Genomic DNA, 24858 nt, shown 5'->3' with positions numbered 1-24858 from the left:
CTGTCAGTTCATGTTGCTCAGATCTACCTGTGGGATGCAGAATTAGGATGCCAGTTAGGCTGTCACTGCTCAGATCCATGTATGTGCAAGTGCTACCTACTCCCTGTGAAGTTCAACAGTTGTGTTTATCAGTCCACTTATTTGTTGCTTCAATTAGAAATTTGCCCCTGACTTTGCAGATGGGTATAAATTTAAAAAATAATTGAAGTAATAACCAAAGCCTCTCAGCAAAGGAAAGTCCATGAGACATGGATTCAAGGGTGAATTCTATCCAAATTTCAAAGAAAAAACAGTGTCTTCTCAATCAGTTCTTCTCAAACACTTCTAAGAGTTGAAAAAGAGGGTAAACCTCCAAACTCATTTATTGAGGTTTGAGGAATGGCTGATGAGCATTAGCCCTAGTAACTGGGTCACACTGCTCACGCCAACTGGACACAACTGCTTCCAAAGAAAAATAAGTACGCAAACAAACATGACAGGTCATATTCCTGATGAATATAAATGCTAAACTCCTCAACAATCTACAGTAATACAAGAGAAAGATGCTAATTGATTGTACCTTCGCTATGCCCACCAGCTACTCAGAAGTGATGTGCAAAATAACCCAACAAAGACTCATGTGCAGGGCTACTAGTTCTATATAATAATATTCTAATATGTAAATAGAGCAAACAGTGGACAACCGGTCACTATGACACACAATGACCACCAGGGGGCAGACACTTAATGGAGGAGCTGAGTCCTCATAATCAGTGTGCTCCCACAGGGGAAGCTCTGCTCAGCCAGAAGCCTGGCTCATGGCTGGCGGTGGCAGGAGCCTAACCTGGCAGTGCGACATTCCTCAAGGGGCCCCAGACTGCAAGAGGGTGCAGGCTGGGCTGAGGGACCCCCCTTTCAGTGCAGGAATGTTGTGCACTGGACCTGTAGTATAAGATAAAACTTAACAACATCTTGAAAGCATCATTTACCATCATCAACTGGGATATTGTCATAGAATGCAAGGATAGTTCAACCTTTATATATAGGTAAACTGGATACACCCATCCACAGAATAAAGGAGAAAATTATATTGTCATATAAAAAGATATAAAAAGGCCATTGAAAATGTTAAAACACCTTTATTACAAAAATTCTCAATAAATTTGGTATACAAGTGGTATACCTCAACATAATACATGCTTGATTTCAATAGAAAACTGGTAACATTATGCTACATAGAAAAAATTTCAACACAACTCTTCTAACATCAGGACCAAGACCAAGGCACCCCAGTGACTACTTCTATTTAACAAAACTGAAAGTTCATGTCAGAGCAATGTGGCAATAAAAAAGTTAAAAAATCTGTAAATCAGAAAGGAGCCAATAAATTGTCTCTCTTTATCTCTATGCATGTGACATAATCTTAGATATAGAAAACCTGTTAGGGGAAATCTGGAAGGCAGGCAGGCGAGAGGTTAGGGCAATCAGGCAGGCAGGCAGGCAGACAAGTGATTATGGGCAATCAGGTGGGCAGGCAGGCCAGTGGTTAGGAACCAGAGATCCCAGATTGTGAGAGGTATGTCTGACTGCTGGTTTAGGCCTGATCCCTAAACTGACAGTCAGACATCCCCAAAGGGGTCCCAGATTGTTAGAGGGCACAGGCCAGGCTGAGACACCCCCCACCCATGCTTGAATTTCATGCACCCAGCCTCTAGTGAAACCATAAAAATCTTACAGGAATAATAAAGACCTTGGGGGATGTAGGAGATCTCTGTAATACTGTCAACAATCCTACCTAATAATAGACAAATATGCAAATTGACCATACCTCCAACATGCTCACAAGCCACGTCCACCATTCAATCAGAGTGAGTATGCAAATTAACCCAACCAAGATGGCTACAGCCACAGAGAGCAAGGTTTCCTAGGTAACAGAGGAAGCCAAGCTTTCCGCCTGCCCTTGCCAGGCCTAAGCCTCCACTCAAGCTACAAAGTTTCAAGTATAGAAGGTAAACAAATTCAAACAGAAATGGAGGCAGAATGGAGCTTGAGAGAGCAGGCCAGGGTTGCCAGCAGCAACATGGGAAGCAAAGCTTTCTGCACACCCTGGCCAGGCCCACACGTTTAAGGCAACAAAGTTTCCATTATAACCCCAACAGAAATGGCTGCTGGCCATGGAGGGAGCCCCAGGCTTGGCTCTGCTCCAGGCTACAAAGTTTCAATTGTAGAAGGAAAATAAATTCCAGATACCAGGGCCTCTGCTTGGGTTGCCAGCAGTCGTGGCTGGCCTGCAAACCACCACAGGCCCCTCACTCAGGCCTCCCCACGCCCCAAGGGAACCCCACCCTGATCAGGGACACCCTTCAGGGCAAACCAGCTGGCCCTCACCCCTGCACCAGACCTCTATCCTATCTAATAAAAGAGTAATATGCAGATTGATCATCACTGCAACACACAATATAGCTGGTCCCATGTGGTCAAAGATCCTGCCCACATGTGGACATAATATGGCCACCACAAGATGGCCAGCATAAGAGGGCAGTTGGGAGGCACCTGGCCTGCAAGGGAGGGCAGTTGACTAGGACCAGGTCTGCAAGGGAGGGCAGTTGAGAGGGACCAGGCCTGCAAGGGAGGGAAGTTGGAGATGATCAACCCTGCAGTAGAGGGCAGTTAGGGGTGACCAGGTCGGCAGAGGAGGGAAGTTGGGGGCAAACAGGCTGGAAGCGGAGTGGTTAGGGGGTGATCAGGCTGGCAGGCAGAAGCGGTTAGGGGCAATCAAGAAGGCAGGCAGGCAAGCAGTTGGGATACAGCAGTCCTGGATTGTGAGAGGGATGTCCGACTACCCATTTTGGGCCTAAATGGGCAGTTGGACATCCCTTGAGGGGTCCCAGATTGGATAGGGTACAGGCTGGGCTGAGGGACAACCCCCTCCGTGCATGAATTTTGTTCACCAGGCCTCTAGTAAAGATTTTTAAAGTAAGAACTTTAAAACATTCCCAACTACCCCCAACTGCCCTCCCCTTCCAGCCCAGTTGCCCCTAACTGCCCTCCCCTGCTGGCCTCGTCACCCCTAACTGCCCTATCCTTCAGGCCTGGTCCCCCCAACTTAGCATAATGCTTTCCAATTCCATCCTTGCTATTAGAAATGGTAAGAGCCCCTTCTTTTTTACCACGGCATAGTATTTCATTGTGTAGATGTACCATCGGTTTTTAAACCACTCATCTGCTGATGGATGTGTACTTATGCTGTTTCCAAATCTTAGCTATTGTAAAATCTGCTGGTTTGAACCTAGGGATGCATATATCCTTTCTGATTGGTGTTTCAGGTTTCTTGGGATATTGTCCTAGAAGTGGGATTACGAGGTCAAATGGGAGTTCCATTTTTAACTTTTAGAGGAAACTCCATACTGTTCTCCACAGTGGCTGCACCAGTCTGCATTCCCACCAGCAGTGCATGAGGGTTCCTGTTTCTCCACATCCTCTCCAGCACTTGTTTGTTGATTTGTCGATGTTATCATTCTGACAGGTGTGAGATGGTATCTCATTGTTGTTTTGATTTGCATCTCTCAATTTTTAGTGACTTTGAGCATGTTTTCATATGTCTCTCGGCCTTCTGTATGTCCTCTTTTGAAAATTGGCTATGTAGATCCTCTGCCCATATTTTGATGGGATTGTTTATCTTATTTTTGTTAAGTATTATGAGATCTCTGTCAATGTTGGAGATTAAACACTTATCTGAAATAGCATTGGCAAAATGTTCTCCCATGCAGTGGGCTTTCTTGTTTTGTTGATGGTTTCTTTTGCTGTGCAGAAGCTTTTTATTTTGATGTAGTCCCATTTGTTTATTTTCTCCTTAGTCTCCATTGCACTAGGAGCTGTATCTGTAAGGAAATTGCTGTTACATATGTCTGATATTTTGCTGCCTATGGAGTCTTCTAAGATTTTATGGTTTCTCATCTTACATTTAAGTCCTTTATCCATTTTGAGTTTGTTTTTGTGTATGGTGTAAGTTGGTGATATAGTTTCCTTTTATTGCATGTATTTGTCTAACTTTCCCAACACCATTTATTAAAGAGAGTGTCTTAACTCCATTGTATGCTCTTGCCTCCTTTGTCAAATATTAATTGAACATAATGGCTCTGGGTTCTCTGTTCTGTTCCATTGGTCTATATATCTGTCCTTGTGTCAGTACCAGGCAGTTTTGAGAGCTGTGGCTTTGTAATATAGCTTGAGATCTGGTATTTATATCCCCCCAACTTTGGTCTTCTGTCTCAGGAATGCTGTGGCTATTCTGGGTCTTTTTTATTCCAGATGAATTTTTTGAGAGTTTGTTCTAGGTCTGTGAAATATGACATTGCTATTTTAATGGGGATTGCATTAAATCTATGAATTGCTTTGGGTAGTATGGACATTTTAATTACATTAATTCTACCAATACATGAACAAGTTATGTTATTCCATTTGTTTATGTATTCCTCTATTGATTTTTTCAATGTTCTGTTGTTTTCTGAGTATAGGTCTTTTCCCTCGTTAGTTGTTTATTCTTAGGTATCTTAATTTTTTTTTTTTTTTTTTTTGCGGGGGATGTTAAATGGGATTTTTTTTTTTTTCATTTATCTTTCTGTAGGTTCATTGTTGGTGTATAAAAAGCCATATAATTCTGGGTGTTAATTTTTTATCCTGTTACATTGCCAAATTCATTTATTAAGTCTGATAGGATTTGATGGACTCTTTGAGGCTGTCTATGTACAGTCTCATGTCATATGCAAATAATGAGAGTTTTACTACTTTTTTCAATTTGGATGCCTTTTATTTCTTCTCTTCTGATCGCTATGGCTAGCACTTCCAGTAATATATCAAGCAGGAGTGGTGAAAATGTGCATCTTAGAGGAAAGTACCTGTTCTTAGAGAAAATGAATTTAGCTTTTGCCCATTGAGTATGATGATGGCTGTAGGTTTGTCATATAAGGCTTTTATTATGTTGAGGTATGATCCATCTATTCCCACTTTGCTTAGAGTTGTTTTGTGTGTTTTTTAATCAAGAAAGGGCATTGGATTTTGAATTTTTTGCATCAACTGATATTATTATGTGATTTTTGTCTTTCAATTTGTTTATGTTACGTATCACATTTATTGATTTGTGCATTTTGTACCATCCTTGCATCCCAGGAATATATCCCACTTGGTCATGGTGTATGATCTTTCTAATGTAATGCTGGATCTGATTTGCTAGAATTCTGTTGAGGACTGTAGCATCTATGTTCACCAAGGATATTGGCCTGTAGTTCTTTCTTTGTGGTGTCTTTATATGGTTTTGAAATTACGGTAATATGACTTCATAGAAAGAGCTTGGAAGTGTGCCTTTCTTTTCAATTTTTTTGAACAGCCTGAGGAGGATAGGTTTTAGTTCTTCTTTGAATGCTTGGTAGAATTCCCTTGTAAAGCTATCCTGACCCAGGCTTTAGTTTGCTTGAAGATTGTTTTATTACTGCTTCAATTTCTTCAATAGTTATCAGTCTATTAATTTTTTATTCTTCCTGATTGAGTTTTTGGTGTTTGTATTTTTCTAAGGATATGCCCATTTCCTGTAGGTTGTCCAATTTGTTGAAATAGAATTCTTCATAGTACTTTTCATAATCCTTTGTATTTCTGTGGGGTTGGTTGTTATTTCACCTCTTTCAATTCTGATTATTTTATTTGGGTCCTATCTCTTTGCTTCTTGGTGAGCCTGGCAAGAGGTTCATCAATCTTGTTTATTTCAAAGGATTAGCTCTTGGTTTTATTGATCTGTTTTTTTGTTTGTTTGTTTTTTGTCTCTATGTCGTTTATCTCTGCTCTGATCTTTATTATTTCCTTCCTTCCACTTTCTCTGGGCTTTTCTTGTTGCTCTCTGTAAATATTTGAGTTGTAGGGTTAGATAATTTATTACCATTTTTGCTTGTTTTTTGAGGTAAGCCTGTAGAGCTATGAACTTCCCTCTCAAGACTGCTTTCACTGTGTCCCATAGATTTTTTGTATTATGTTTTCATTGTCATTTGTTGCCAGAATGCTTTCTATTTTTACTTTGATCTCTTTGGTAACCCAATTATTTTTTAATAATATGCTATTTAGCCTCCAAGTGTTTCATTTTTTTCTCATTGTTTTTATTATAGTTGATTTATAATTTTATGACATTGTGATCTGAGAAGATGCTTGATATGATTTCTACCTTCTTGAATTTGAAGAGACTTTTCCTGTGTACCAATATGTAATCTATTTTTGAAAATTCCCCGTGTGCACTTGAGAAGAATGTATATTCTGTAGCTTTGGGTTGAAATGTTCTGAAGCTGTCAATTAAGTCCATCTGATTTAGTGAATCATTTAAAATTGATGTTTTTTGCTGATTTTTCATTTAAAGGATTATCCTGTGTTGTCAATGGGGTTTTAAAGTCCCCTACTATGACTGTATTGATGTTTATCTCTCCTTTGATACCTTCCAGAAGATTTTTTAAATGTATTTGGGTGCTCCTGCATTGGGTGCATATATGTTTACCAGAGTTATATCATCTTGTTGAATTGCTCCCTTTAGTATTATGAAGTGGATCTTCTTATCTTTTGTTATGGCCTTCACTTTGAGTTCTAATTTGTCAGATATAAGTATTGCTACCCCATTTTTTTTTTCATTTCCATTCCCCTGAAAAAAAAATTTTCCATCCCTTCACTATCAGTCTGTGTGCATCCTTTGTTCTAAGGTAAGTCTCTTGTAGACAGCAGATATATGGATCATGTTTTCTTATGTATTCAGCTACTCTATATCTTTTATTTGGAGTATTTAATCCACTTAGATTAGGGTTATTATTGATAAGTCCTTTTTTGTTTTCATTTTTATCCTTAATGCCTGTGTTCCTTCTTTCCTTCCTATTTCTTCTTTTTACAGCAGTCCCTTTAGCATTTCTTGCATTGCTGGTTTGGTGGTAATAAACTCTCTTAGTTTTTTGTTTGTTTGTTTTTGTTTTTTTTTTTGTCTGTAAACCTCCTAATTTCACCTTCAATTTTGAATTATAGCCTTCCTGGATACAGCATTTTTAGATTCAGTCCCTGTTTTGCATCACTTTGTATATTTCATTTCATTCCCTTCTGGCCTGATGTGTTTCTGTTGAGAAACCTGTTGATAATCTTATGGGAGATCCCTTGTAGGTAACTTTCTGTCTCTCTCTGGCAGCCTTTAATATTCTTATTTTGTCAGTGTTTGTCAATTTAATTATGATATGTCTTGGTGTCAGTCTTTTAGGGTTCATCTTGTTTGGGATTCTGTGAGTTTCTTTGACTTGTGTGAGTTTTTTTCTTCTCAATATCATTATTTTTTCTATCATTATCTTTTCAAACAGGTTTTCTATACCTTGCTCGGTTTCCTTTCCTTCTGGTACTCTTAATATGGGGATGTTGTTTCCTTTCATGTTGTCCCAAAGCTCCTTTAGGCTCCTCCTATTTTTTAAGGTTTTTTTTTTTTTTTTTCAGTTGCTGCACTGCTTGGGTGATTTTCCCCACCTTGTCTTCTAGCTGATGTGGTCCTCAGCTTCTTCTAGTCTACTGTTGATGCTTTCTATTTTTTTTTTCTTTACTGCACCTATGTCATTCTTCATTTCTTTATGGTTTTTCTTCATTTCCTCTTAATTCTTCCAAATGTTGTTGAATTTTTCTTCTATCCTTTTCAGCATCCTTATGACCATTGCTCTGAATTCTTTCTCTGACAAATTGCTTGCCTCCATATTGTTTACTTCCTTTTCTGGTAATATCTCCCTTTATTTTTATGGGGGCTGTTTCTTTGTCTCCCCATTTTCAGCCCTCTCAGGATGTCTGGTTATGTGGATCACTCTCTACCATGTTGACCAAAGAGCACAAAATACAAGGTGGCACAGTGGGAGTAACACATGATTGTATTCATGACACCAATAACCCCAAAGAAAGATGACCACCACAGAAAAGAGACTTAGAGGAGAGAAAAGAGCACAAAAATTATATTGATAAAAGGAAAATAATGTAAGAGAGAAAAAAAAGAAGAAAAAAGAAGGGGAAGGTAGGAAAGAGAAAACATGTATATATGTATATGGGGAGAAAATTCCACCTCAAAACCGACAACTAAACCAATAATTGCAAAAAAAATAAAAATAAAAAATAAAAAAAAGGAGGGGAGCTGAATCTGAAGAGGCAGAGCTTTTTCTCAAAAGGTAAGGTAAAGGAATTCAATTAATGGGGAAATGGCCATGATTCAGTATAGAGAAGATAGGAAGAGAATGAGTGTATAAGAAGAAAAGTAAAAAACAAAATACTAAATTAAAAAATAAAATAATAACCCTATATAATAAAAGCCTAGGTGGTGTCATGCCTTCGCGAGACATCATCTCAGGATGGCCACCACAAGATGGCTGGCAGGGGAAGGCAGTTGTGGGCAGTGGGGGTGATCAGGCTGGCAGGCAGGTGAGTAGTTAGGAGCCAGCAGTCCCGGTTTGTGAGACGGATGTCTGACTGCTGATTTAGGCCCAATCCTGAGGCATCAGGCCTAAATTGGCAGTCAGACATCCCCCAAAGGGTTCCAGATTAGAAAGGGTGCAGGCCAGGCTGAGGGACACTCACCCTATGCATGAATTTCATGCACTGGGCCTCTAATACAATGATAATAGTAATTAAAAATAATAATGATTAAATATATATATTTATATTTATAATTCAAAAAAGTATCCTATCTAATAAAGAGTAATATGCAAATTGACCGCCACTCCAACACACAAGATGGCTGCCCTCAAGTGGACACAAGATGACTGCCACAAGATGCCCAGCAGGGGAGGGCAGTTGAGAGGGACCAGGACTGCAAGGGGGGGCAGTTGGGACAATCAAGCCTGCAGGGGAGGGCAGTTAGTGGTGACCTGGCCAGCAGAGGAGGGAAGTTGCGGGCAACCAGGCCTGCAGGGAAGAGCAATTAGGGGGTACACAGGCCTGCAGGGGAGGGCAGTTAGGGGCAAACAGGCTGGCAGAGGAGCAGTTAGTCATCAATCAGGCTGGCAGGGGAGTGGTTAGCAGGTGATCAGGCTGGCAGGCAGAAGCGGTTAGGGGCAATCATAAAGGCAGGCAGGCGAGCAGTTGGGAGCCAGCAGTCCTGGATTGTGAGAGGGATCCCAGATTGAAGAGGGTGAAGGCTGGAATAAGGGGCACACCCCCCATGCACGAATTTTATACACCGGGCCTCTAGTACACATATATAAGATGTTTATAAATTTTCCCCTTTCTTTAATCTATCTATCTATATAATCCTCTATTTTTGGAAAAGCAGAATAAAGTACACACCAGATAGGCCTGAGTTTGGTGAAACTAATTAAGCTATTATTAGAAGAAGAGAACAAGTGAGGAGAGGAAGAACAAAAGCATAACATAAAAAAAGAGAAACAACAAAACAAGCTAACAAACTATCAAACAAGCAACAACAACAAGAGAAATTTGACTAGCAAAGAAAGAGAAAAGAGAAGGGTGCATGGACTTAGAGCAGGGAAGAGAAAATTAGATATATGAGTAAGCCAATAGAGACTACTATAATTGTAATGCACCAATAAAGCCTATAAAGAAAATCAATTTTTAGCAATGAATAAACAGAAAGGAGAGAAAAAATCTAAAGCAGGAACAAAAGAGAAACAGGATAAAATATGGGGAGTGAAGAAGAACAGGTTGGCATAAAGGAAAAAAATGAGATACAGTAAAGTAATCCTATATAATAAAGAGGTAAAATGCAAATTGACCATCACTCAAACACACAAGATGGCCACTGCCATGTGGTCAAAATGGCTGCCCCATGTGGACACAAGATGGCAGCCACAAGATGGCTAGCAGGGAAGGGCAGTTGCGGGGGACCAGGTCTGCAAGGGAGGGCAGTTGGGGGAGATCAAGCCTGTAGGGGAAGGCAGTTGGGGACAACCAGGCTGGCAGGGGGCGCAATTAGGGGTGACCAGGCCTGCATGGGATGGAAGTTAAGGGCAATCAGGCCAGCAAAGGAGCAGTTAGGCATCGATCAGGCTGGCAGGCAGTGGTTAGGGGGTGATCAGGCTGGCAGGAAGAAGCAGTTAGGGGCAATCAGGCAGGCAGGCAGGTGAGTGGTTGGGAGCCAACAGTCCTAGATTATGAGAGGGATGTCTGATTGCCCCTGGATAAGGCAGTCAGACACCCCTCAAGGGGTCCCAGATTGGAGAGAGTGCAGGCTGGGCTGAAGGACACCCCCCTCCCCATGCACAAATTTTGTGCACCAGGCCTCTAGTGATAATAAATAAAATAAAATAAAAATAGAATGTAGAACACTAATTAAAAAAAAAACATAAAAAACAAAATAACAACAAGGATAAAATAATAATAAATAAATGAAATAAAGAAAAGGGAAAAATAATTTCTTTTAAAAATAGTTTTAAAAAAGTGAAGTATTGAAGTTTGTTCACTTTAGCTGATATTTAATGTCCCAGGGAATCTGGTCCATTGCCCCTCTCCACTGTTCTGTCTGCCATGTCTCAGCTTCCTGCTAGATAGCACCATGTTGAAGCTCCCAGCAATCCAGCACTCCTCTGTCAGACTCCACATCACTGTGTCAACCAGGGACCACTCTGCCTGCTTTGTTTGTCTGCTCTCTTTCAGTCATATTTACACAAGTGTATATTGCTGACACTGCCTTTAGGTACCTGTGTTTCTGTATTAGTTTCAGGTACCAAAAGGCCCCTCAACCCAGTCCCTGAGGGCTCCCTGGGGGTATTTGGAATCCTTGTTTCCCTGAAGAGCTCAAAGCTGGTCCAGCTGTGCTGCTAGGAGGGGCCTGGTCTCCAGGAGAAAAATGTCTGTTCAGGGTCGGAGGGACCAGTCTGTCCCAGCGCTGGCCTCCTGATCACTCTCCCTATTTTGTTCCCCAGCTTCCACAAACCACCTTCCCCTGCACTGCAGACTTGGTGAGTGTTTGTAATTGAAAGATCCTGGGTTTAGTGAGTAAAAGCAAGGACATTATAAAGGCAAAGCAATTGCACTGCTGTGCATATCCACCTCCCTCTGACCCCATCACTGTGCAGCCAGTTAAGAACTTCAGACTGCCTTTCTGGGCACAGCCACCCATGGCTGTGGACTTAGATCTAGAGCCCCCTACTGCCAGCAGCCCTGTGGACACCCTTCCACAGTCGAGTGGTACACTTGTACCCAAGGGATGTGGAGTTGGATCAGCTCAGTCCAGGCTGCGTGCAGTTCTCCCTTCAGCCCAGATCCCCAATCCCTCTGGTTTCCAGGATAGCTTTGTCCTTTCTGTCTATTGATTGTCTCTCCAGCTATGTTTAATTTTCCAATTCTGGGAGGATGATATTCAATTCAGCTGTTTCTTGTCTCTGCTCCATCAGAAGGTGCTGGACCCGTCTGCCTACTCGGTCAGCATTTTCTCTCCCCTAAGACAAACTTTTTAGGAGCCTGTGGCTGGGCAGGCTGGAGTCTCAGTGTTTGTGTATTCTCAGCTGTGGCAGCTGGTCCCTGGCTGGTGTGGCTGTAGGGTCCCGGGTGGTGTCTGAGGTCTCCCCAGGTGGAGATGAGGGTGGCCCCCAGTCACAGCCACTCTACCCTTCAAGATGGCACAGTCTCTGTGGCAGAGCCAGCCGCCCCAGAAGATATTTCAGCAGCAGTAGTAGACGCCAACCGGCTAGGGGAGCCTGGTCCACCAGTCCCCAGCAGTACTTCAGAATATACCTGTCTCTCACTCACACATACACACATAGCCCACAGGTCCAAACACTCCCCTTTCACTCTCTCACTCACTCACGCTCTCTTTCTCTTTCTGCCATCCTGTCTGCCGCCATCTTGGATTCTCCCTGCTTTTATTTTCTTGTCTTTTCTCCACTCAATGCCATAATTATTTCTGATGGAACTATTTTGGGTACTCTACTATAGGTTATGGACTTGCATAAAGGAAGAATTTGCACATGAAGCTGTAGAAACAGTCATTAAACTTTTAACATCAAGATTCACAAATGCCCCACCTGACTGTGCTTGTGTAAAGGACTGATGGTGGTATTAACAACAACAGCCACACTGCATCACACAGATGAGCCACTCCTTATGAACATCCCCATGCTCACAGGAGGTGTTTCTCCCTCTGAGTCCAGGGGGACTGTCCCCCAGGCACTCCAATCCTCTGTCCCTAAGAGGAGGAGCCCATGCAAATGAGGAATTCCTTTTGCTGATAAGCCCTGCATCTCTGGAAGAGCAGCCCCACCCCTGGCATTGCAGTCTCCATTCGCTCTAGGTGTCAACCCAGAGGCAGCACCATGAAGTGTGGGCTGAGCTGGGCTTTAGTTTTGATGCTCTTACATGGTAACTTTGTGGAGAAACTTGGCTTTGTGAGTTTGTGTGAGTGTGTGTGTACCTGCTCCTAACAACACCTGTCTTGTCTACAGGTGTCCATTGTGAGTTGCAGCTTGTGGAGTTTGGGGGAGGCGTGGTGCAGCGGAGTAGGGGGTCTCTGAGACTCTCCTGGTCAGGATTCTCATCCAGTGACTTATATCAGCTGGATCTGGCAGACCCTAGGAAAGAGATGGGAGTGGATAGGTTTCATAAGAAACAAAGCCAGTGGCCACACCATGGAATAAGCCGCATCTGTGAAAGGCAGAGTCACTATCTCAAGAGATGATTCTAAAAGCACTGCCGACCTGCAACTGAGCAGCCTGAGGTACAAGGACACAGCCTTGTATTACTGTGCACAAGAGGCACAGAGAGGGGAAGTCTGTGTGATTCCAGTCACAAACCTCCCTGCAGCAGAGTCTGTGACCAGCAGGGGGCAATCAGGACCCACAGACTTTGTGTTGCAGCCCCAGGAGCAATTGGAGGTGGTGCTTATGGCTGTTTCCTCTGAGGGTTCTGGGTTTCCTCTCCATATAACACTTTATCCAAGAGTCTCTCTAGACATAAACTTCTGTTACTACCACTGATGGCTCTGAGTCTTAGCAGTTTTACTGTATTAGTAGGTACGGTCTCACATGCAGCACAGGTGAAGTTTCATGTTTGCAGGAAGAGAAACGCAGATGGTTAGGGTCCAAGGTGGCGTGGATGTAGGTGGATCTTACTCTCACTTCCTTCCAGAACCAACTGAAAATTAAAACTACATTGGGGGTCATTCACTCTGAATTACCAACTGAAGACTGTATGAAGAGGAGACATTTAACCTAGGAGCCACGAGAAGGCACCTTGAGACTGTAAGGAAGAGGGACATTTGAAAGGGGCTGGCCCCTCTCCCCTGTTGGCAGACCATGTGATGGAGGGATAGCTCAGCTGCAGAGGTTCCCCACTTGAGAGGTGTTTAGCCCAGACCAAGGTCAGGCCCAGCCTGGAGTGCCAGAGATGTAAATAGATATCCACACAGCACCCAGCTGTGAAGTGTAGGGAGGTTTCTGTCTGCCAAGGAGAGGCAGAACCCTCTGGAGACAAAGTCACCCCTTTAAAGGGACAATGAGGAAAATGTGTGCTAGCAGCCACTCATGCTGTGCTCTATGGGAAGAAGGCTGATCAAAAGGCACGTGCCTGAGGAGAGTCAGGATGGGTGGCTTTGGGGACGGACATGGGGAAGAGCCTCCAGGACCCCGTACTATGCCCTCCTACATACCCAGCAGCCATCTTTCCTGGGAAGAGCAATCCCCACCTAATGGTGTAAGCCTGGGGAAAGCAATCCACCACCTCTGGAACCCGGTCACCCCACCCTGCATCATAACCCCTGCTGATGAGTCAGGGGCATAGGCCTGGGTGTAGACACCTGAGCATCTGAGGAGGTATTAGAGACTGGCTTTGCTGAGGCCATTGATATACTTTCCCTTTAAACTCACTGGTATCTGCTAGGATCAGCATCCTGACTTCTGGGAGCCCACCCACCTGAACACCAGTGTCCCATGTACCAAGTTCAGGAAAAAATCAGGGACATTCAGATATGTGGCTCTGGATTATAAGTAAGCAAGTGATAATGATGATGAGGAGGAAGAAGAGGAGGATGGTGATGAGGAGGAGGAGGGAGAGGAGGATGATGGTGATGAGGATAAACTGAGACAGGGGTCTTGGTCTAAAGAAATGTTCTTCATAAGGACACACATCACCATGGTTCTTACAGTGAGGGGTATACACGCTTCCCTAAAAGTGTTGAGAAATTTCACAAATGGGATCCCAATGAATTAGGCAGCTTGGGTGATCCATGGTGAGACCAGATCAGTAATGACCCCAAAGGTGTCCAAGTGCAGATCCCCTGGACCTGGGAAGGTGTTACCTTTCAGAACAGAGACATTGTGAGAATGTGCATGTAGGAAACAGGGATCCCCTTCCCACCAGTTGGCAATGACATGTTCCTTATTTCTCTTGTTCCCTTCCTGCAGAAATTTTATGCTTTCAATTTCTAAGAAACTCCTGCTCATAAATATTCTGGTATTTCCTCCAGTGATACAGCTGTTTCTATCATGCCCTCTACTTCCTTCTGGGCATTCACTGGAGGAAGCTTTAAAACCATATGTCTTGTAACTCTCAGTCCATGAAAATCAGGCATATTTACCTCATGTGTCTCAAAACAAGTCCAGCTTCCTCCCCTCAACCAGTTCCACAGTCACATCCAGATTTATGGGTAGTTTCCCAGCTCCAGTCCCTGTGGCTGCTGTTGTCACTCCACAAAGACAGTGGAGGCTCAGAATTTGTCGGGGAGTTCTTTGTAAAATCACCCAAAAGAGGTACCAATAAAGAAAATATTGTGGAGTGAGCATACGTGTGTGTGCATGTTAATTTGTTTATAATTCAGCCATGACACCTGTCTGGAATGCATGACACAGTAGTTTGGACCTTACCTGGAACCTGGAACTTCAGTTAAATTTTAAGTCATTGCTTTCTTATCTGAATGACTCAGGATATCATGTGTGGCTATTTCAGGAAAAAGGGAGACAAACTGAACTGGGTGAACAAAGAAGAAATCACACCATGATGAAAGGACAATCCTGGAGCTGTGCCTGCTCAGACGTAGACACCCTTCCTGTCCATGGTAATTCACTTCCCGACTTGGGGTGGCTTTTCCCATGTTGCACATTGGTCCATCCAGTGAATGGGCTTCAGGTTTCAGGGATACCCATCATGTAGGACACGGTGATGGCACTGCCAAGGTTCACATGTGAGTAGGGACTTGAGAGGGAGCAGATGGTGCCACTGAAATGAGCTGTTGATGAAGCAAGAAAGCCCACCATGTCTTCCTGCTACCTGGTTAGAACCATGTCACGTGTCCTCATGGACACAGACCATGATGGTGAAAACAAGGCAGAACCGCCAAGACTGACCAGCTTTCCATGAAATTAGATCCATCAACTCTAGGAATGGGAGGTTATCTGAATGATTTATTCACTCTGAGATCAATGCACAGAGAAAAATAATATTGTTCATATCCATAATGATTTTATTTATATCTGTTATTTCATATCAGTGATTTTCATCAAGATTTTTCATAAACTTCCAAAATTAAACTTAATTCCTCCCCAATATTTACTTACAACTTCACCTAAACACACTTGGTCATGGCTGAGGTCTTCTATATCCCAATGTATCTACAACAGAGACTAGAGAATAAACACCACAAGAGGCAGTGCAGCTGCTACAGGTGCAGCACCAAACTCTCCTGAAATAATAGGATCTGGGAGCTCTGTGTGCATCTCTATAGTTCATGCTTCTGGCTCCCAGGGACCCACACAGATGCTCCTCTCTCCCCCAATACTTGTTCCACTGGCTCTAGGTCCATACTTTATTCTTAGTTTATCCTCTGATCACTTTGTAGGGGAAATAGTGTCATATGAAACTTCCTGTCTCCTGAACATGAACCTGTTGCACTTTTACTTCTTTATCAGGTTGTGATAATTGATTTCTCTTGGTTTTCATTACTGGAGACTCTCAAATACATCTCTCATGTTAAATCTCCTCTTTTACTTTTTCTGACAATTTTCTCTCCTGGGTTTTTATATAGGTCTCCAACCCCAGAGCTGACTATATAGCAGGAGGGCATGCAAATAGGGCTCCATGTGCTCATAAAAACCAGCCCAGACCTGACCCTGCAGCTCTGGGACAGGAGCCCAGCCCCAGGATCCCCAGGTGTTTCCATTCCCTGATCAGGACTGAACACAGATCACTCACCATGGAATTGAGGATCAGCTGGGTTTTCCTTGTTGCTATTTTGAAAGGTAACTTATGGAGAGTGAGAAACACTGAGTATTGTGAGTGGATATGAGTGAGAGTAGACTGTGGATGTGTGAGAGTCTCCTGACCAGGATGTTTTTGTGTTTACAGGTGTCCAGTGTGAGGTGAAGCTGGTGGAGTCTGGGGGAGGATTGGTGCAGCCTGGAGGGTCTCTGAGACTCTCCTGTGCAGCCTCTGGATTCACCTTCAGTAGCTCTGGCATGAACTGGGTCCGCCAGGCTCCAGGGAAGGGACTCCAGTGGGTGGCAATTATATGGTATGATGGAAGTCAAAAATACTATGCAGAAACTGTGAAGGGCCGATTCACCATCTCCAGAGACAATTCCAAGAACATGTTGTATCTGGAAATGAACAACCTGAGAGCCGAGGACACAGCTGTGTATTACTGTGCTAGGAACACAGTGAGGGGAAGTCAGTCTGAGCCCATACAAAAACCTCCCTGCAGCAGAGGCTGTGACCAGCAGGGGGCGCTCAGGACCCACAGATTTTGTGTTGCAGCCCCAGGAGCAGTTGGAGCTGCTGTTTATGGCTGTTTACTCAGGATTCTGGGTTTCCTCTCCACATAACACTTTATCCAAGAGTCTCTCTAGACCTATGCCTCTGTGATTACCACTAATGGCTCTGTGTCTTAGTAGATTCATTATATTAGTAGGGACACTCTCACATGCAGCACAGGAAAAGTTTCAAGTTTGCAGGAAGAGAAATGCAGAGGGTTAGGGTGCAAGGTGGCATGGATGTAGGTGGATTTTACTCTCACCTCCTCCCAGAACCAACTGGAAATTACAACTACATTGGGGGTCATTCACTCTGAATTACCACTAAAGACTATCTGAAGAGGAAACATTTAACCAAGGAGCCACGAGAAGCCACCTGAAGACTGGAAGGAAGAGGGGACACTGGAAAGGGGCTTCCCCTCTTCTCTGGTTGGCAGGCCACGTGATGGAGGGATAGCTCAGCTGCAGAGGTTCCCTTGAGAGATGTGAAGCCAAAACCAGGAACAGGCCTCTACCTGGAGTGCAAGAGATGTGAATAGGCACTCACATAGCACCCAGCTGTGAAATCCCAGGAAGTTTCTGTCTGCCAAGGAGAGGCGGAGCCTGCTGGAGACAAGGCCACCAATTTAAAGGCCAATGAGCAAAATATGTGTTAGCAGCCTCATGCTGTGCTCTATGGGAAGAAGGATGGTCAGAAGGTACCTGCCTGAGGAGAGTCAGGATGGATGGCTTTGGAAAGTGACGTGGGGAAGACACTGTACTGAGCCCTCCTCCATTCCTCAGCAGCCATCTTTCTTGGAAGGAGCAATCCCCACCCAATGGCATCAGCCTGGGGAAAGCAATCCACCACCTCTGGAACCCGGTCATCCCACCCTGGATCATAAGCCCTGCTGAGGAGTCAGGGACATAGGCCTGGGCATAGGCATCTGAGCATCTCAAGTGGTGTCAGAGAATGGCTTTGGTGTGGCCATTGATCCACTTTCCCATTAACTTACCTGGCACATGCTCCTCACAGGAGATCTGAGAGAAATGCTCTTTGGGCTCTGGGAAACCCAACCTCTGGTCTGTATAGGCCCCAGATGCCGGACCACCAAGGGACCCAAGGTACCAAGTTCAGAAAAACATCAGGGACAGACTCAGACATGTGGCTCTGGAGCAGGAGAACACACCCACCATCTTTCCTGAAGTCTGATCAGTACTTCCTAGTGCCCCATCCTCCTGATTCCACCAAAGGCTCTTTAAAAGACTGAGCCTTTCCAGGTACCAAGGTTAACAGCCATCCAGCAGGTGGAACAGGAACAGGAGGATCCAGGGGTGCCTTGGGACATTTGCTGACCTGCCCCTGGGCTTGTGGTGGTAAACACCAGCCTTGGAGCTCAGCTGGTTCTTCCTGGGCACAGTTAAGCCCAGTAGAGGCACCACAAACTGTGGGTCAGTTGTATCTTCAAACTGGTTGCCAAGGGCTAGCATAGACAGCACCTAAGATCAGCCTGCATCAGAGAACCTCCCAGGAGGCCCTAAAATAGCACACCCACTGGCCATGTTCAGACAACATTGGATCAGCATCCAATAAGCTTCACACACAGCATATCCAAAGGCAGATCGCAACAGGCACTACATACTCTGCTGAGGGGAACCCCGATTTTTCCTTTTTATTCTTTTCATTATATTTAGTTTTCTATTTTTTTCTTACCGTATTTTATATTTCTTATTTTTTCTCTTTTCTTACACTATATTTCCCCTTTACATTCCTTATTCTTACTTCTTTACTTTTGTATTTTTGCTATTCCTTTTCTTCTCTCCTTATACTTTTTTATTTTTCTTTCGTGTTTTTTGTTTGTTTTTAGTTTTTATTTATGGTAGTCATGGTGTTTTGTTCTTATTTTTTGCATTGTATTATATTATGTTGTCAACATCTGTATATCAATTCCATGATGTGGTCTGGTTTGTGCCTCACAGTCAGCCAGTATGAAGGTCAATACAAGCCATGAATGGGACAATAGAAATCAAGACCCAATTACAAAAAGAGGGCCCGCATAACACACATAGGGACATTCCAGAGCATCCAGCTCAAGACATCAAGGAGACTGCACCAAAGGGGCTCACAGGACACCTACTACATAAGGCCTCTCCACAAAGACTGTGAGTCATAGCAGTTCTACCTAATGTATAGGAAGAAACAAAAAGAGACACCCATATTGGGGAGTCAGAGAAACAGGCCACAGAACAAACAAGAGGAATCTCCAGAAAATGATCCCAAATCACATGGAGGCAAGCAATTTATCCATGATAGAATTCTAAGCAATGGTTTTAAGGATGCTCAATGAACTTTGTGGGAACTACAATGGCATGAAAAATTACATAGATACCAGTTGTAAATGAAGAATACCATATCTGCAATCAAGAATACACTGGACTGCAGGTTGCCCAGAACCAAACCAGAGAGGGTCGGACCTGCATTACCACCATTTGTCCACTATCCAGAACTGAAATATCATTGCTGACATGTACACATAAGGAACTGTTTGAGATTGAAATTGGGACTCAAAAGAACTGTTGGCCCTGAAAGAAACTCACTACAGACTGATTCATTTGCCTCTCAGCATAACCATTATTGCTTGTCTCATTTTCGGATCTTATAAGTATATTTCTAGTATCACATGATATCACTCATCTAGGGGAAATAATGAACAACATGAACTGATGAAGAAAAACAGACCCAGAGGCAGGGAAGCATTGATTACTGTCAAACTTCAGAGGGAAGGTAGGAGAGGATGGGGGTAAAGGGGAGAGATCAACCAAAGGACTTGTATGCATGCAAATAAGCCTAACCAGTGGTCATGGACAACAGGCGATGGGGGCATGCGTGGGGAGGAGTTTGGGATGGGAATGGGGGGATGAGGACTAATATGTGATACCTTAATCAATAAAGAAATTTAAAAAAAGAATATCCTGGAATTAATTAAAAGTAGGTTGGATGAAGCAGAGGATCTAAACAGTGATTTTGGAGAAAAAGTAGGGGGGTGACATTCAGAGAAGAAAAAAATAATGAAAAAGAATGAGGATAGTTTTAGGAAAACTTGGGACAACATGGAATGAAACAACATCTGCATCATAGTGGTATCAGAAGGAGGAGACACTGAGCAAGTCATCAAGAACCTATTCGATGAAATAACAACTGAAACTTTCCCTAAACTGGTGAAGGAAAAAGATGCACAAGTACAGAAATCACACAGAGTCCCAAATAAGATGAACCCCAAGAGGCCCACAACAAGACACATGATTATTTAAATGACAAATATTAAACACAAAAAGAGAATCTTAAAAGCAGCAAGAGAAAGGTAATTAATTAACTACATGGTAGCTCCCATAAGAATGTCAGCTGATTTCATAAGGGATTGACAAGAAATATTCAAAGTGATGAAAAGCAGGAACCTATCAACAAGACTACTTTACCCAGCAAGACTTTTATAATTAAAGGAGAAATAAAGTGTTTCCCAGACAAGAAAAAGCTAAAGGAGTTTGTTACTATCAAACTAGTATTACAAGAAATGTTAAGGGTCTGCTAGAAGAAAGAGGATGAGGAGAAGAAAGAGGAAAAGAAGAAAAATACAGAGGTAAAAGCATAAAATGGCAATAAATATGTACCAATCAATCATCACTTTAAATGTAAATGGATTAAATTCTACCATCAAAGACATAGGGTAGCTGATTGGATAAGAAAGCAAGACTCACATATATGCTGTCCACAACTGACATACTTCAGAATGAAAGATACACACAGAGAAAAGTAAAGAGATGAAAAAAGAAATTTCACACAAATTGATATGAAAAAACACCTGGGATATCAATACTTATATCTGACAAAATAAACTTTGAAACAAAGATTATAGTAAGAGACAAAAAAAGAGACTGCAAAATAATAAAAGGAGCAATCCAACAAGAGGATATAACTCTGGTAAACATTTATAAACCCAACAATGGAGGACCTACAACAGAGACTAGAGAATAAGCACCACAAAGGAGGCAGTGCAGCTGCTACACGTCCAGCACCAAACTGCCCTGAAGGAATAGGACCCGGGAGCTCTGTCTGTGTCTCTGTAGTTCATGCTTCTTGTTTCCAGGGACCCACACGGATGCTCCTCTCTCCCCAGCACTTGGTCCACTGGCTCTAGGTTCACACTCTGGTCTTAGTTTATCCTCTGATCACTTTTTAGGGAAAATAGTGTCAGAGGGAATTTCCCACCTCATCTCCTGGACATGAACCTCCTGCACTTTTACTTCTTTCTATGGTTGTGAGGGTTGATTTCCTTGGTTATCATTACTGGTGAGTATCAAAGGCATCTCTCATGTTAAATATTGTATTTTTCTTTTTCTGATAATTTTCTCTCCTGGGTCTTTGTACAGGTCTCCTGGAGCAGGTGGGTCCAGTGGGGAGGGCACATGCCTGGATGTGAGGAGTAATCTTAACATAGAGCACCCTTGAACATGTCACACTCTGGGACCATGTCCTTTATGTCAGAGTCCAATGTGAGATCTCCCTATCCTATATAATAAAAGGTTAACATGAAAATAGACTGAATGATGGAACAATAGAACAACCGGTCTCTATTATGTGTGCTGACCAACAGAGGGCAAGTAAGGAACATGGTGGGCATCTGCCGTGGTGGGATGGTGGAGCAGGTAAGCAGGGGTTTCAGACCAAGGTGGGGTGCCAGTCACTGTCATTGGGGCGAGTCTCTGGCAGTTACTGAAAATTCTTTGCTCCCATGGGGCGCGGTCCCTCCTGGCGCTCGCACCTGCTGCCAAGACCCAGCGCAGGCCCCGTTTGCTAGGCGCCAGCTGCAAAAGGCAGCTGCTGGACCTGATGACCCCTCAGGGCTTCTCCCCCTCTCCATGTTCCTGAGGGGTGATTGGGGCTGGCAGCAGCCTCTCTCACCTGCTGTCAGCGAAGGCCTCGCTTGCACCCACTGGCAGAGTGGCTGCTCACACCCACTGCTGGCACCGGCCCCACTTGCACCTTCAGCTGGCAACAGAGTCTACACCCTCTCAACAGAGTGTCTACAAGACTCTAGGAAATATGTGGGGCTGTTTCAGAGGAAAATGAGGAAAGAAAATTTGAACTGACTACACAACAAGGAGATGGAAACCTAATGAAACAAGAACCCTGGACATGTGTGTCCTTGGTCTTGGTAAATCCCCCATCATGTTCCCAGGTAGCTTTTCCCCGAATGTGGCACTTGAGTCAGGTGCAGGTTCTAATTGACCCCCATCATGTGGAGACATGGTGACAGTGGTCCCAAGGGTCACGTGCAGACATCAAGGTTTCCAATAACAAAATTTTCTTGACCTAATATTCATTCCTCCTAAATCATTACCCACATCTTCTTCTAAACACACTTCGTCATGACAGGGATTCTTCTATATCCCAATGTATGAAACTGGATCTACAACAGAGTCTAGAGAATAAACACCACAAAGCAGGCAGTGCAGCTGCTACACGTCCAGCACCAAATCCCCTGAAGGAATAGGATCCAGGAGCTCTGTCTGTGTCTCTATAGTTCATGTTTCTGGTTCCCAGGGACCCACACAGAAGTTCCTCTCTCCCCCAACACTTGGTCCACTGGATCTGGGCTCACACTCTGGTCTTAGTGTAGCCTTTGTAGGGGAAATAGTGTCCGATGGAACTTCCCATCTCCTGAACATGAACATCCTGCACTTTTACTTCTTTCTCGGGTTGTGAGGGTTGCTTTCTTTTAGTTATCATTACTGGTGACTGTCAAAGGCATCTCTCATTTTAAATGTCCTCTTCTTCTTTTTGTGAAAATTTTCTCTCCTGAGTCTTTGTACAGGTCTCCCGGTGCATTTGCATCCACTGGGGAGAGCACAGGCCCTGATGTGGGGAGCAATTCTTCACAGAGCTCCCTATATAGCAGGAGAACATGCAAATAGGGCCCGCTCTGCACATAAAAATACCAGCCCAGCCCTGGCCTTGCAGCGGTGGGAGAGAAGACCAGCTCCAGGATCCCCAGGTGTTCCCAGTCCCTGTTCAGGACTGAACACAGACCACTCACAACGGGGTTTGGGTTCAGCTGGGTTTTCCTTGTGACTCTTTTAAGAAGTAATTTATGGAGAATTAGAGACACTGAGTGTGTGAATAGATATGAGTGAGAGAAACAGTGGGTGTTTGAGATTTACCTTTGGTAGCTACTAAATGGACTAGGTCGGCCAGGCTCCAGGGAAGGGGCTGGAGTGGGTCTCAGACATTAATGGTGACGGAAGTACCACAAACTATGCAGACTCTGTGAAGGGCCGATTCACCATCTCCAGGGACAATGCCAAGAACACGCTGTATCTGCAAATGAACAGCCTGAGAGCTGAGGACACAGCTGTGTATTACTGTGCAACAGACACACAGTGAGGGGAAGTCAGTGTGAGCCCAGATACAAACCTCCCTGGAGCAGAGGCTGCTTCCTTATGTGGTTTTAACTGATTCTTGACGAATGAAGAGGAGAACAAACCTTTCCTATCAGAGTCCCCAGTGGAGATGATGGAGAAGAGGCAGGCTTGAGTCATCAGTTGTCAGAAGTCAAACATAAAATAATATACAGTGTGATTACCAAATCCACATAATAACCATAAAAATGAGCAAATATGACACTGAGGGTCTTTATATTTGAACAACAACCATATCTACATAAAATGAGTAGAATAATGCTTGATTATAAGTAAGAAAACAAGGAGGAGAATGAGGGGGAAGTGGAGGAGAATAAAATAAGGAGGACGATGATGACTATTGACTGAGACAAGGGCCTTGGTCCAATGAAATGAAGGCTCCTCATACAAACACACCATCATCATGGCTTTTCCAGTGAGGGGTGTCCACCCTTCCCTCTAAGTGTTGAGAGATTTTCCTTACTGTGAGCCCCAACATCGCTGATAACACTAGACCAGGGGTCCTCAAACTATGGCCCGTGAGCCACATGCGGCCCGCCGAGGACATTTATCCAGCCCGCCAGGTGTTTTTGCCGCTGCTGCCTGTCCTGCTTAGCAGTGTGCATAGGAATCTGTTCATAGTTTGTTTGTTTTTTAAACTATAGTCTGGCCCTCCAACGGTCTGAGGGACAGTGAATTGGCCCCCTGTTTACAAAGTTTGAGGACCCCTGATGTACAGTATCATGTTGGTGAAGGAGAGTCCGCAGTCACTGCCCATATATCATCTGCCAATAGCAATGTGATCTCCTCCTCTGGTGTCTGCAGTGAGAATGTGGAAAATTAGAGCCACAGAGAACTGGCAAGAGCTTTCCCTGAAGGCAACTGAGACCTTGACAGGAAATCCCTGCTCCTTCCCCACCTCCCTCTGTCCCTGCTCCTATGGCTGTTCTCTGGGCTTCTTGACTCAGGAGCACCTCCTATAACCCAGTCCTGCTGTCTCCCTCAGGGCTGTTTGTGTCTGGCTCACACTGACTTCCCCTCACTCTGTCTTGCACAGTAATACAAGGCCATGTCCTTGACTCTCAAGCTGTTCAATGGTAAATAAACCTGGTTCTTGGACTTGTCCCTGGTGGTGCTGAGTCTGGATTTCTGTGTTGGGTTATAGTTTGTACCTCCATAACCTCATATAACCCCAACCCACTCCAGCACCTTTCTTGGAGCCTGGCGGGTCGCATTCACATCATAGCTCATTAGAGAGAACCAAGAGGCATTGCAGGTGACGGAGAGTGTCTGAGAGGGCTTCACCAGTCCTGGGACCAACTCCTGCAGCTGCACCTGGGACAGGACACCTGGGGACAAGGAGCATCATTCCTGTCAATCCCCTGTAGTCACTGCCACCCATGACCCCTGACTGACCCCTGATTCTCTCACTTTGGGTGGTTGTCACCAGGCACAGGAGAAGACCCAGCAGTCTCATCTTCTTCTAGACCACAGCTCTGCCTTCCCAGAGACCTCAGCCCTGAGTGAGGAGAGAGGTGTGAGCCTTGAGAGCCCAGGAGATGATTTACCCTGGACCTTGAACGGATATTTTCATGTGGAGCAGTGTTTTCCTTCTAAGTAGAGGGACTGAGGTTGGCATTCCCTGGTAATTTTGGGGCCCATGTTGGGCCATATTTTTCCTTGACCTCACTCACCAGGTAAGTCAGGGACAGGG

The 24858-nt window shown here is 44.0% G+C and overlaps 1 gene segment (V, D, J or C); it reads left to right on the top strand.

Moving 5' to 3' along the window:
* The first annotated feature begins 16114 nt into the window (after nucleotides 1–16114).
* LOC129148258 (immunoglobulin heavy variable 3-33-like) lies at nucleotides 16115–16781 on the top strand. The segment is given in 2 exon segments: nucleotides 16115–16199; nucleotides 16306–16781. Coding segments are annotated over 2 exon segments (522 nt in total).
* Nucleotides 16782–24858: the final 8077 nt, after the last annotated feature.

The sequence above is a fragment of the Eptesicus fuscus genome, chromosome 24 (assembly GCF_027574615.1).
Source record: "Eptesicus fuscus isolate TK198812 chromosome 24, DD_ASM_mEF_20220401, whole genome shotgun sequence".
Taxonomy (NCBI): domain Eukaryota; kingdom Metazoa; phylum Chordata; class Mammalia; order Chiroptera; family Vespertilionidae; genus Eptesicus; species Eptesicus fuscus.
Note: the sequence above shows the minus strand (reverse complement) of the source record. Positions and strands in the feature narration are given on the sequence as shown.